This window comes from Corylus avellana, chromosome 1 (genome assembly GCF_965113065.1).
Source record: "Corylus avellana chromosome 1, dhCorAvel1.hap1.2, whole genome shotgun sequence".
NCBI classification, from domain to species: domain Eukaryota; kingdom Viridiplantae; phylum Streptophyta; class Magnoliopsida; order Fagales; family Betulaceae; genus Corylus; species Corylus avellana.
The window spans coordinates 44233986-44248592 of NC_142490.1; the positions used below are offsets into that span (position 1 = coordinate 44233986).

The 14607-nt window shown below is 37.7% G+C and overlaps 2 protein-coding genes across 3 annotated transcripts; both read left to right on the forward strand.

The window, feature by feature from the left end:
- Positions 1-99: 99 nt before the first annotated feature.
- Positions 100-7362, forward strand: LOC132169979 (receptor-like serine/threonine-protein kinase SD1-8). Its single transcript, XM_059580912.2, has 7 exons — positions 100-1501; positions 5447-5605; positions 5694-5884; positions 5983-6193; positions 6301-6538; positions 6633-6783; positions 6873-7362. Exons 1-7 carry the CDS (start codon positions 217-219, stop codon positions 7182-7184), a joined length of 2547 nt encoding a protein of 848 aa, XP_059436895.2. The 5' UTR covers positions 100-216; the 3' UTR covers positions 7185-7362.
- A 1841-nt stretch (positions 7363-9203) lies between these two features.
- Positions 9204-14607, forward strand: LOC148589910 (G-type lectin S-receptor-like serine/threonine-protein kinase At4g27290). Of its 2 annotated transcripts, XM_088516415.1 has the most exons (8): positions 9204-9788; positions 9877-10665; positions 12017-12139; positions 12929-13092; positions 13201-13411; positions 13494-13731; positions 13827-13977; positions 14095-14607. In XM_088516415.1, exons 1-8 carry the CDS (start codon positions 9338-9340, stop codon positions 14401-14403), a joined length of 2436 nt encoding a protein of 811 aa, XP_088372541.1. In that variant the 5' UTR covers positions 9204-9337; the 3' UTR covers positions 14404-14607. The 2 variants fall into 2 exon arrangements, with proteins under 2 accessions (XP_088372541.1, XP_088372543.1); XM_088516417.1 differs by lacking the exon at positions 13827-13977 and having other exon boundaries at positions 14095-14162.

Sequence of the window (14607 nt, forward strand, 5' to 3'; positions counted from 1 at the left end):
CCCGTCCAACTCAAAACTGTCAGAATTCATGTCGTCACATTTTGAAACGGGTAAATTCAAAGGAGAAACAACGCACACCACGGAAATAAAGAAGGCAAATGTCAACAACATGCTCTGCTTTCCTCTCTACCTATCAGACAAAACCAAATGGCTTCAACAACATACAAGAAAACAAATACCCTCAGATGCTTACACAGAGAAGCCTCCAAGTGAACAATGGGAGATATCTCTAAGCTCCATTGTTTCACCATTTTCTGCCTCACTTTCCTCGCTTTCTTCCCTTCGAGTACACCCATCTCTTTGGACTCCTTGACTGCAACGCAGTCACTCTCGAATGACCAGACCCTTGTGTCCGCCGGCCAGGTGTTTGAACTGGGGTTCTTCAATCCGGGCAACTCACAGTGGTACCTGGGAATATGGTACAAGAAAATCCTTGGCAAAACAGTTGTTTGGGTTGCAAACAGAGACACCCCACTTTCAAACTCATCCGGCACCTTCAAGATCGGCGACCATGGAAACATCGTTGTTCTCGATCAAGCTGGGAACATGTCATGGTTTTCGAATGAAACGCAGGCCGCTAATCCAGTTGTGCTGCTTTTAGATTCAGGAAATCTTGTTGTCAAAGAGATGAACGAGAACGATCCGGAGAAATATCTGTGGCAGAGCTTTGATTATCCCACAGATACTCTGTTACCAGGTATGAAGCTAGGATGGGATTTAGACCACGGTTTGGACCGGTACATAACGTCGTGGAAGAGCTCGGTGGACCCTGCAACCGGAGACTATTCATTCAAGCTAGATTTCCGTGGATTCCCAGAAATTTTCTTGCTGAACAAACAGGGAGTAGAATATCGAAGCGGGCCTTGGAACGGGTTAAGGTTCAGTGGGGTACCGGAAATGGCGCCTTTAAACGGTCTCGGCTTTGATTTTGTTATGGACCAACATGAGGTATATTATTCGTATTCGATAACAAATGCGTCTCTCATTTCCCGGTTGGTTGTGAATGCAACGAACGGCAATCTTCAACGATATACGTGGATTGAAAGCAGCGGGGAGTGGAACTTATATTGGTATGCTCCGAAAGATCAGTGTGACAGCTACAAAGAGTGCGGTCCATACGGTATATGCGACACAAATTTGTCGCCGGTGTGCCAGTGTATGAAAGGTTTTGCACCCAAGAATCTGCCGGTGTGGAATTTGAGAGATGGGTCTGATGGGTGTGTGAGGAATACGACGCTGGGTTGCGAGAGCGACAAATTCTTGCCGTTGAAGAATATGAAATTGCCGGTGACGACGACTGCTTTTGTCGACAAGACCATGAATCTCAAGGAATGTGAAGAAATGTGCTTGAAGAATTGCTCCTGTACTGCTTATGCTGACTATAATATTAGCAATGGAGGATCAGGGTGCGTGACATGGACTGGTGAGCTTCTAGACGTGAGGGTGTATACAGAAGGTGGTGGTCAAGATCTCTATGTTCGATTGGCAGCTTCTGAAATTGGTACGTTGAAATTTTCCGTCTTCCCCCTCTTTAATTCTTCTTTTTTCCTGGTCCTTTGCCTCAATTAATTTCCATTACAATCAAGTTAGAAGGTGCACATGTTCTGAAAATCTCCACAAGTATTTTCTGCCTTGACAACAATTTTTTTTATTTTTTTTTATTTTTTAATTTTAGAGATTATCAGCTCATTCAAGTTAATTAGGATTATCAGTAGTTGCATGAATAGTTATATCAATTTCTTCATAGTGTATCATCTGTTTGGTTAAATGGTTACACGAGTGGTTGGTGAATTCGAATTTCACACTAACTTGATTAGTGCTAATTGTATTGAGTTTCACTCATATTTTAATAAGTTAGATTAAGATATGACTTAATTAGACTTAAAATTATATATATAATTTTTTATTGTTTAACTATTTTTTGCCGTTAAAAGTTAGATGCTATTATGATTACATTTAAATAAAAAGAACGGTAATAAATAAAAGTAGGCACAGTAAGTAGCCCCTCTACCCTTTTTGAATATAAAAGTAAAAAAAAAAAAAAAAAAAAAGTCTAAAGAATAGACACAAGTCGGTAGAGTGGTAGCATTTTCCGCTCACCTACGAAGAGCTTTCAAATACACTAGCATTTCATTTTTCATGAGAGTGGCAAAGAAATCGTGCGTCACAGTCAAAGTGACACTGACAGAGGGAGTGACTCATCACACCCGCAACACGTGTTATTGTTCGTGCGGGTCCCGTCTGCTTGAAACATGTTTGGGAGGTTCTTGATGATGGTGGTTTCACATGAATCATCCATGATATATGATGATGATGATCCACCGGTGATCAACGTGTCTGTGATGGCCTGCACTTGTCGGTCACTGTTATGATCAATTCAAAACCTACACATCCCTCTTGGGGTTTTTCCTTGATTGATTGCGTGACTTAATAAAAAGCATTTCTTTGGTTTCTTGGGGGCGGCCATGTGGCCCCTCCCAACATAAATGCATTGTTCGAAACGGCACCGGTGGGGGGCCGTCTTTTCTGACTCCGGTTAAAACTTTATTGGGGCCTACACCCACCAGTCCTTTTCCTTCTTCTGCTTTGCTTTGCGAAATTATGAGACACAACGAAAGTTAAAAAATCTCACGGGCGCGACAATATTTCATAATTCTGTGGGAACCACTGTGAATATGATGTTTAGTACCAAAAGAAAATTAAACATGAACCGTTGGATTAAACATTACAAGTTTAGAGCAATGGTGAGACCATCCATCTAGCTAGGCAGAGTGGGACCAACCAACACCCCCCCTCTGTTTTTTTTTCTCGGTCTGAACTTAGCCAGCTTTCCACTCCCACTTATTTTTTTTATTTGCTTTTACTTTTCTCTTTTGATCTTTTTAGTGTGAAAGAACAGAAGAAAACCAAGTTGTTAACCTCGTTTTGCTACCACAATCATCTTAGAGTTCTTCCTGTGGGTCGAAATTTCTCTTTGCCTAACAATGTTGGAAAGAAGTTTGCAGAACTGTTAAAGAGTCTAGGTTTGTCTGCTTTTTCTCTCTATCCAGGCACAAATTCCATTGTGCTTTAGTGGCTTTCCTTACCTAACTAAAGTTGGTTAGGTATCTACCATTTTTGAAAGTCACCCTCAAACGACTATTTACAGATTGATTGTTATCATTTCTAATGGACTATTTGCTTTGTTATAATAATTTGGATTGAGATTTTTTTGAAATTTTTTGCCTACATGGTATAGAGAGGGAATCCCATGTCCCGACTCTTGAGGTACCAGGTGACCTTTGCACCTCGGCACTTCAAGACCCAAGATTATCTCTTTCATTTTTTTTTTTTGTCTGAATTCCCTATAATTCATATAGGAATTTGAAGTTTCCATTCTTACATGCATATCCAATGGAAAATGTAGCATCATTCTACCATAGTTTAACATATAACTATTTTCAATTTTACATGCCTTTTCATTACACTTATATATATTATGTTTTAAGTGAACACTTTTTTTATAAAATAATTAGAAGTAGAACATAATTTAAGATATTCAATAAGAAAAATACTACACACACTCCACTCTCACATTTATCGATGTGGCACTAAAAATTACCATTAGATTTCAAATAGATTACTCTTAGATTTTCGATCCAATAGTAATTTTTAGTGAATTTAAAAATATAAAAATGAGAGTGAATATAGCATTTCTTTACCAAATGAGTACTCTGACATTCAGACAATTCAGACACTTATAAATCATCATATTTACTGTCTCTTAAAGATATATATGAGATTCCCCCACAATACCAAAGTTGTTTAAAGCAACAACAACTATATATGACTCTAGTTCTTCTGTATGGTCCTTATGTAATTATTACGCTGTCCTTCAGTCTTCAAGGTCCTAACTAACAATTTGCAATTGCAATAGAATTTGAAGGGTCCGTACAAACGTACTAATTTATAGGCAGCTGTGTTTAACTACTTGCAGTATAGTATTTATGTGGAATCATTCACGTGAAAAATTTATTGAACTGGACAACATAGGGGCCATTAAATGACAGAAAATAAAATTTGGTAGGCGGCTTTACTTTTAAATGAATGATCCAAATCATGACATTAAATACTAAAAAAAAGAAAACAGAAGAGATAACTCGAGTGGCTGGTGGGCTGAATCACCCACCTGGGTTGGTTCGGCCACTCTGAACTGGTGGTTCGAGGGTGGCCAAACCACCCCTTGGTCACCCCTGATAACTAGTTTAGGAGTGGCCGAATTCCTCGCCTTTGGCTAAAAGGGGTGGTTAGGCCATTTTTAATGCTCGTTTAGGAGTTGTTGAACCACCCCCAACAGTTAGTTTGGGCCAAGGGCTAGGGTGATTCAGGCACCTCCAATGACTGATTTGGGGGTGGCCAAATTACTTCATTTGGCTATGAGGTAGTTAAGTTCAGTTCAACCCCCCTCGACCACCCCGTGGCCGGGGTTGGGGTGCTTAAAGCACCCTTGTGGCCAAAGGGGATGATTGTCATTGGGGGTAGCAAAACTATCACTTTCTGCCATAGGATCGGCTACCCCAATAACCACTTTTTTATTTTTGATTTTTCTTTATTTACTATCACGATTGGGACCATTCATTTAAAATGAACTCTTTAAATAAAATGTATTGCACATGGTGCTGGTGGTATTTCACCGAATCTCAATCCATGTTGTGACGTCCCACATCGCCTGGGTATGGAGATAGAGATTTGCTTATATGTATACTTACACTCTTAATGACAATAACGCGTTTTAAAGCTGTGATGGTCATGATTCCATCAGAACTCCACAGTTAAGCGTGTTTCAATCTGTTAGATTAGTACCAAAATGGGTGACCTCCTGGAAAGTCTGGTCCAAAGGAGTCAAAAATAAATAATATTGTGTGTCAATGGGGTGGGGTGTTACAATAATGGGCAGTAATAATGTACTGCAATTTGTAGCACTAGCCATCTGAGGCTTCATGTTCACTTTGGTATAATGGGCCTGACAATTTTCACTAGGTTTCAAGGTTTGAGTTCACATTTTGTCACTGAATAGTCGGCAAATTTTTTAATGGGAAGCATAGTAATAGTTGGCCTCATCCAAAATCTTGTCATGACCTTAGTCTAACATTCTTTTCTACATTCCGAGGGGTAGCTCAATCGGCTAGGAACCATTCCTCATGAAGCGGAGATCCTTCCCTTTTGCAATATGTCAAAAAAAAAAAAAAAAAATTCTCTTTTAAGACGGTGTCACTTTTGTTTGGTAGAAGTTCTTGATTTGCTCCACTCGAGGGAAAACAATTCATGTAAATTTTGCACTAATGCAGCAGTTTTTTTTTTTTTTTTTTTTAACATCTGAAAACTAAGTAGGATCGAGAATGTAGAAATTCCCTCTATTGTGCCTAAATAACATTTAACATAAATCATACCAATCTGTTTGTTTCAGATGATGCTGGAAGTGTAGGCTCTGGAGGTGGTTCTGACAAGACAAAACAAATTATCATGGCTTTAGGAATTACTGTTGGTATTGTCATTCTCCTATCAGGATTGACAGTATACTATGTGCGGAAGAGGAAGGGATTGCAAGGAACAACACGGCAAAAAGGTAAGAAACTTTATCATCCGTTAGAGAAATGTGTGTGAAATGAAATCACAAATCCTCATGAATTTTCTTTTTACTGTCTCTAAACCAGGTCTTCGTGAAAGAAGCCAGGATTTGTTGTTAAATGAAGTGGTCATTTCGAGTAAGAAAGAGTACTCGACTGAGAGTAACATGGATGATGTAGAATTGCCATTGTTTGATTTTGGTACCTTAGCAATGGCAACAAACAACTTTTCTGATGAAAATAAACTGGGACAAGGTGGTTTTGGCTCTGTTTACAAGGTAATTTCTTTGTTAATAAACGTTACCATAACAAACCAATATTACAAAGGCACTCAATATATAATGCTGACAGTAGTATATATGGGTGGCATTGTCAGGGTAGGGTTGTAGAAGATCAAGAAATAGCAGTAAAGAGGCTCTCAAAGACCTCTGGGCAAGGAATCGAAGAATTCAAGAATGAGGTTAGCTTGATTGCAAAGCTTCAGCACAGAAATCTTGTTCGATTGCTGGGTTGCTGCGTTGATATGGATGAAAAGATGCTCATTTATGAGTACATGGAAAACAAAAGCCTGGATGCTGTCTTATTCAGTAAGTCTCCTCCTTGAATTTTTTGAGTTTGGCTTAATAAAACCCAGTAAAGGTAAGATATAAATTCACAGTATTTATAACACTGAGAACAAAGTAATTGGTTTCAGCTAAAGAAAAACGCTCCTTATTGAACTGGCCAAGGCGCTTCAACATTATATGCGGGATTGCTCGAGGACTTCTATATCTTCATCAAGATTCTAGATTTAGAATTATCCATAGGGATCTAAAGGCAAGCAACATTTTACTAGATGGAGAAATGAATCCAAAAATATCCGACTTTGGCATGGCTAGAATTTTTGGTAAGGATCAGACAGAAGCAAATACAAGGAGAGTTGTCGGAACATAGTGAGTACCAAAATAAGATTTCTCTGCGGTCTTTCATGGACTAAAACTCCAGCTTCTTCATAATACTTATTTCATTACATTGATTTTTGTGCAGTGGCTATATGTCTCCTGAATATGCAATGGACGGACATTTCTCAGTGAAATCTGATGTTTTTAGTTTTGGTGTTCTAGTTTTGGAGATTATAAGTGGTAAAAAGAACCGAGGGTTTTACTACGCAAACAATGAACTAAATCTTCTCGGACATGTAAGTGAAGTAGTGATTTTTCTTCAAACCCACTTCATCTCACTGTATCACTGTCACTGACCAAAAATCTCAACTTCCATTTGCTGCAGGCATGGAAGCTTTGGAGAGCAGGAGATGCTTTGGGGCTAATTGATCCATCTCTGTGTGATTTATATTCCCCCTCTGAAGTGATGAGATGCATACAGGTTGGCCTCTTGTGTGTCCAGGAGCGTGCAGAAGATAGGCCTACAATGGCTTCTGTGGTCTTGATGTTGAGTAGTGAAACTGCAACAATGCCCCAGCCAAAGCAGCCAGGTTTCTGCCTAGGAAGGAATCCTGCTGAAACTAGTTCTTCATCTAGTAAGCAAGAAGAATCATGCACCGTAAACCAAGTTACAGTTACAATGTTAGATGCTAGGTAGTGAAAGTGAAGAAAGGTAGGGCCTGATCTTGCATGTTGGTATATTTTCAAACCTTTGAAATTTTGTGTAAATCTTCGTCTGTGATTTTTGCCATAGATTTAGTTTTTGGTTGATCTTCTTTGTGTAACCAGTAAGAGAATTCCTTGTCAATTTATATCACACAACACAACTTACATCATATATTTTGAAATTTATTTTTTCATTAGCTTAATAGAAACAGGAAAATGCAAAATCAATCTTTACAGTTTCACTGATTTGTAAATAGCTCTATGGAGTAGTAAAATTTTATTGACAAATTCTTTTGCTAAGCAAAATTAACAAATTAATCTTTGCTCTCAACCTACGTCTGAAATTTTGACGAAAATCGTTACAGTGCAACACTAGCACCAATAATATTATGACAAGTGTCCTCCATAATAAAAACTTGTAATCTTGAACCCCAGTTTCAAAACTGAAGTGTACTTAATAACCTGGAACCCAGCTTCAAAACTAGTTCTTAATTTGGTTAGATTAAGAAAAAGGCAGGTTGTATGAGTGCAATAAAATAATACTTGCTTATGATGTGGCTTTTGTTTTATTACGTAGCAATTATTTTATTTAGCCAGATGTGTCTATTTGGCACTTAGGACAAGTGTCGACATTTTAAAGGGGTTTAGTGGCAGTGACGTGGATTGTCGTTAATTTTTGAATGGCAGATTGACGGAAGTACTATTTTAATTTTTATCCATTACCCAGATACTATTTGTGATACGAATTGAAATTGAGGGGACAAAAAATAAAGTTGTTAAACTACAGGGGGCTGAAAGATATTTAACCTTTTAAAAAACTGAAAATATAAATAGCAAAACAATTAAAAGGAAATTTATATATATATATATATATATATAATGGGGTGATGGAACAACTTCAAAATGGCTATATTTCTTTTACCCAACCCAACCTCCTCCAAGACCAAAAAAAAAAAAAAAAAAGAGAAAAAAAGAAAAAAATATATATACTTGACATACAACTAATATGAAACTTAATTATTAGTTTAGTACCCATACAACATTATCAAATTCTACCGGCCCAATATGGGACTTGATAGACATCCGTGACAATTCGGGATATCACAATGAATGATAACATCTCTTATTTTTCATGTGAGTTCCCCATCCAATTAAAGTTTCTCTTCGAATGGGCCACTATAAAGGTGCCATTATACTCAAAAGTTTTGACAGAATCCTGCAGAGATCCTCAAAGATAAATTTATGCAGCCCACTCGCAAGATGACACAAAAAGCCTCAAAAGATTCGTTTCCGATAAGAATTCCCAGCAAAATGTCGATTCTAAAATTACGTAATTCAGGTCAAGTGGTTCGTTTCTTGAAAAATGTCACTTATTAAAAAAGTAACATGTTACTAATGAGAATTTAGTATATTATCGTCAATTTTTATATATGCAATTTCTGTTCTTGCTTTTAATGTTATAAAAAAGTTTTGAGCCAAAAGTTGACTTTTAATTTTATAAAGAAAACGTCTTTGCGAAAGTATAAAAGAAGCATTTTGGCAAGAAAAATCCTTTTTTCTGCTTCAATAACATGCCACATTTTCAATAGGTGGCATTTTTCAAGCCGTTCGATGTAACGAACTACCTGAATTACAAAGAAATTGCGGGAATCCTAATCTATTAATTTTATATGGATAGTTTCAAATTCAACCAACATTGTCCAAAACTCTTGGGGCCAGATTCTTATCACAACCAACGGAGAAAAAAATTGCTTGAGCTTCTATGATCAAACCAACCAAGCACCAATACCTACCCATAGTCTTTATCTACTCTGCCAAATGGCTTTGACACACATAAGAAAAGCCCCTCGCACATGCAGAGGACAAGCAAGAAAACTCAAAAGATTTATAAACCAAATCTTAATAGCGTTATCATCCCGGCAAGAAGTAGGGTACCCATTTGTTCTTTCAGAACAAACCATTGACTTTCAGGGTCAATAGCGCCGGCCAGTATAAATAATTGTCATCATAGTCTCCTTTCCTCTACCTTTGTCTTCATGTTCAACGAGTCAATTTCCTGATCTCCCTTATCTTGTTTCTGTTGATTCATGGATGCAGACAAAACACAAGTGTTTTTGCGTTTTTCTTACTGAGATAACATAACCCATGAAGCTCCTTCTTTCCATTTTCTTCTGCTTCACTTCTATTTCCATTAATGCATTAGACACCATAGCTCCAGACCAAGCTCTCAAAGACCACAATGGCGACACTCTCGTTTCCACAGGCGGAGCATTCGAATTGGGTTTCTTTAGTCCCTGGAATTCCACCAACCGTTACGCCGGAATATGGTTCAAGAATGTCCCGCAGCAAACTGTCGTTTGGGTTGCCAACCAAAACCGCCCACTAACGGATTCTTCCGGCGTCCTCTATATCAATTCCACCGGAAACATAACCATCCTCGACCGCCATTCCAGCATTGTAATCTGGTCTTCAAATTCATTAGCGAAAAATCCAGTCTTGCAGCTCTTAAACACAGGAAACCTTGTGGTTAAAGATGGCGCTAATGGAAACTATGCTTGGCAGAGCTTTGATCGCCCATGCGATACGTTGCTACCAGGTATTGTTAAATCATCACCCCCAAATGGTTTAAACTCTGTATTTATGATTTGATATGAATTTAATCGTTTAATCAAACTTTTTAACAGGAATGAAGCTCGGATGGAATCTAAGGAATAACCAGAGCTGGTTCCTGACTTCATGGAAGAGCCTTCAAGATCCATCGACCGGAGAATTCACCTACAAAATAGACCCTGGTGGGCTTCCGCAGGCGGTTCTCCGCCAAGGAAGTGACATTCAATATAGAAGCGGGCCTTGGGATGGGGTTCGATTTGGCGGAGATCCGCCGCTCCAAGAAAACCCAGTATTTAAACCCATCTTCGTTTTCAACACAAACTATGTCTACTACACCTTCGAAAACAACGACAATTCTATAATCTCAAGGTTCGTGGTGAACCAGTCGGGCTCGATTGACCACCTCACATGGAGCCAGCGCGGCGAGTGGGTGAAGATATTAACTATGCAGGACGATGAATGTGACAAGTACGAAAACTGTGGCCCTTACGGGATTTGCAAGATTAACAAGTCCCCTGCTTGCGATTGCCCAACTGGGTTCGCTCCAAAATCACCACAAGAATGGAATGTGTTCGATTGGTCCAGCGGATGCACCATAAAAACTCCGTTGAACTGTAGTGAAAACGTGAGGTTCAGGAAGTTTTCCGGGCTGAAGTTGCCGGATAATTCAAATATCTTCGTGAACAAGACGGCGATGAGGTCGGAGGAGTGTAAGGTGGCCTGCTTGAGAAATTGCTCGTGTGTGGCTTATGCTGAAACTGACGGGAGTGGCTGTGTGGCTTGGTTCGGGGACTTGCTTGATATTAGAGAGTACAGTGAAGGTGGGCAAGATTTGTTTATTCGGATGGCTGCTTCTGAACTTGGTAAGTAGTCTCTTTGGCCATGAATCCAAGTATTCACATCTTCCTTTCAGTTGGGGTAATTGTTTCAGCATTCATTTTGAACATTTTTGCTTCGGTTTTCAATTTCAAGAATATGGTACTTAAGTTTTCCCAAGTTAAAAATGGGTTCTTACATCACTTTTATCGTCAAAATTAACCGTTTTTTATCTATCATATGTCTTATTTGGCCCGTGTCTATCTTAACACCATAATGCAATGCCACGTCAATGGAACCAAAGTATTTTCTTAGTGTGGGTTTGTTTTTTAGGCTCTCATGTTTTGTATTTCTTTTAGTTTTACGTGTAGCTCGATTATTTTTTTGTGAGTCTTCTTCTTTTTCTTTTTCTATGAATGGCTTAAGCCTTAGTACTTGTTGACGTGGCATTGTATGAGGTATTCATAACGTGTCAACTAAGACATGTGTGATAGATGACAAATCGTTAACTTTGACAAAACCTAAGGATTGTTTAACATAGAAACTTATTTTAAACTTTGGCAAAACCTAAAGGCTGGTTTTTTTTTTTTTTTTTAAAAAAAAAAAAAAAAAAAAAAAAATTGAAATTAAACTCAATGACTAAATTCAAATAAGATGAAAATTTTATGGGCTAAAGATGATTTTTTCCTAATACAAATGTAGAAGTGTTAGAGAGCCAAATAAATAAACCCAGAAAAATTTTCAAACTGACGTGAAAAGAGTTTTTAAATTAAAAAAAAAAAGGCAATTCTCTCTCCTTTATTTGCTACTCACGATTTGCCACGTCAGTTTGAAAATTTTTCTGTATTCATTTATTTAGCTCCCTAACACTTCTCATACAAATGATGTGTTCGATTAATGGAGCTAAGTGTAATTTCTCCGATATTATCTTAAATCATTAATTATTTCAAAAAAAAAAAAAATCTCATTTAATAGGTGTGATCAAATATATTTAATATTTAATATTTAATTATAATATTATATGATAAAACCTAAAAATATTATTCTAAATTATTAGTTATCCTATGATAATATATATATAATTAATTGCTCACGAGGACACAAAGTCTAAGGGTAATTAAAGCGTATGAATTGTCACTGCTGCAAAGTTCAACTATGGCTCAATCAAAGAAAAGTACAGGTTCTAGTGTTCTACGCTCCAAGCATTTAGTGGCGGTGGGATTAGGTGTGGAAAATGGGAATTTGTTTTTTGGGTGGTGTGGCCAGAAAATAGGAAACTGAAATCTCGTGCTTTGAAAGCTCTAGTCCAGGACAAGTATGGTAGGCCCGTAAAACAGATTAATAGTTATTCTAACATTATTTTCCTCTTTACTGGATATATGTTGTGGCTGCTTGAAGAGTCCAATGACAACGACAAACGAACGGTGGTGATCGTTTCGGTATCAGTTGCTTTTGTGGTTCTTCTGTCGGTTTCAGTCAGCTGGCTTTTCATCCGGGAGAAGATGATTCGCAGAAGCAAAGGTAAGTAATTATATGTTAACTGCTTCTTTTATCATCTTTATGCTCTCTAATTTTTTTGATTAAAAAGTTCATTTACCAATTAATTATTGCTTAAGAAAATGTTTAGTTGACGAAACTGACGATAACCCACCAACTCCCTGATTTTTATATTCACTAGTCTCACTATCATCGACTTGACGTGACCAAAAGTTGTTTCAAAATTTTTGAACCACTTTGGACCCCTCAAGAACAATTAATATTGTGTCCTAACAATCCTTAGCTCGAAATGACACTCTCACAATCATTCAAGTCAAGCGACTGTTCTGCTATATCAAGCAAACTACCCACATTGGCCTTCATTTACAACGTTGTTCTTCCACACAACCCTTTCGGATGCATGTTGTAATGTTCAAGGAATTATTTAATGAATTCCTTATAATTGAATAAAAATAAATTGGGTTAATGTGATAAAATGACGTACGTATTGGAACCGTCGTAAACAAGCCACTATTGCTCGTTCGAGCAGCGAAGCGGAATACAAATCCCTTGCAAATGTTGTTGCCAATATCACTTGGTTGAAGTATCTTTTACACTCCACGACTCAAATCTGTGACATGGTGCCCATTTTGACACTAATTGTTAAGGGCCTAACTATTGATCCAAAAGCTCTTAAACCCGTAAATCAAACAAAACTGCTTCTGTAATGTATAATCGAATATCTCATTTGGTTTGTCAACCTTGAATTTATATGCATGCGTTAGCAAACCTCTTCATGTGTGTATTTTCCCTAATGATTTCCTAATTTGGCAGCTAAGAAGCTGAGCATAAATAATCCAAATCAAGATTACAAGCCAAGTGTTTCAGAGGAAGACGTAGAGCTGCCACTTTTTGATTTTCATACTATTGCATCTGCTACTAACAACTTCTCTTTCGCAAATAAGATTGGTGAAGGAGGCTTTGGTCCTGTTTACAAGGTAATTTCACAGTACATCTAGGAACTTTTATGTAGTGTGAAAAGAAAGAAATTCAATTCTCTTGTTGGCTGAACTGCACACCTATATCTCTTGTTGGCTGAACTACAGGGTAAGCTCTCAACTGGGCAACAAATAGCTGTGAAAAGGCTCTCCAAAGACTCAAGACAAGGTCTCAAAGAGTTCAAGAATGAGGTTATCTTGATTGCAAAACTTCAGCACCGAAATCTTGTTAGTCTCTTGGGATGTTATATTCATGGAGACGATAGGATGTTGATCTATGAATACGTGCCTAACAGAAGTTTAAATTTATACATATTTGGTTAGCCACTCTTAACCTTTTTAAATTCCTCATACCTTCTGCATTAAAAATATCAAAGTTAATTTCACATAAATTGGACCAGATCAAACAAGAGGTACTGCACTGGATTGGGGGAAGCGTTTCGACATTATAGTCGGGATCGCTCGAGGACTTCTTTATCTTCACCGTGATTCAAGGCTAAGAATCATTCATAGGGATCTTAAAGCTAGTAATATTCTCTTAGATAGTGAGATGAATCCTAAGATATCAGACTTTGGATTGGCAAGAACGTTTGGAGGTGACCAAACTGAAGCGAATACAACTAGGGTCATTGGAACATAGTATGTATAACAACATTATCTCTCTCTAGCTCTTTCTCGCTCTCAAATATTGCAACCTTATGTTAATTTCATTTATTTTTGTTCATTACATGCAGTGGCTATATGTCTCCGGAATATGCAATAGATGGGCTCTTTTCCTTGAAGTCTGATGTTTTTAGCTTTGGTGTACTGGTTTTAGAGATAGTGAGTGGAAAGAAGAATAGAGGATTTTATCATCCCGATCATGACTACAACCTTTTAGGACATGTGAGTTAGGATCAGAAACTTTCCTCCTTCAGATTCTTAAAACAGTTATTTTTCGTATTAGCTTCTTTTTTTTTTGGCCCTCTATCGTATTGAATTTCTAAGTTGGAATTTCTCTAGGCATGGAAGTTATGGAATGAAGGCAGGATCATGGAACTAATGGATGCTTTGATGGAGAAGCCGGTTCTTGAATCCGAAATTTTACGATGTATTCATGTTGGCCTGTTGTGTGTTGCACAACGCCCTGAAGACAGGCCTACAATGTCCTCTGCTCTTTTGATGTTAGACAGTGAGGATCCTTCACTACCCCAACCTCAACAACCTGGATTTTACACAGAAAGGTTTCCTGCAGAGGCTGATTCATCATCAACAGGGAAAAGACAATATGCTACGAATGAAGTAACTATAACAATGTTACAAGGTAGATAGAAGTGTGATTTAGACTCTGTACATGTTTGTAGCAAAGCATATGTGGCTCTCTACATTCAGTATTTTCCACCAGAATTTTGAATGTGTCACTGCTCAGAAGATAAACATTTTGTCATTGCAGACACAAAAGGACATCTATAATATCTTCATCGTTAGTTTAAGGTTGAAAGTACTTTGAAATCAATGAAGAGGAGCACATACCAA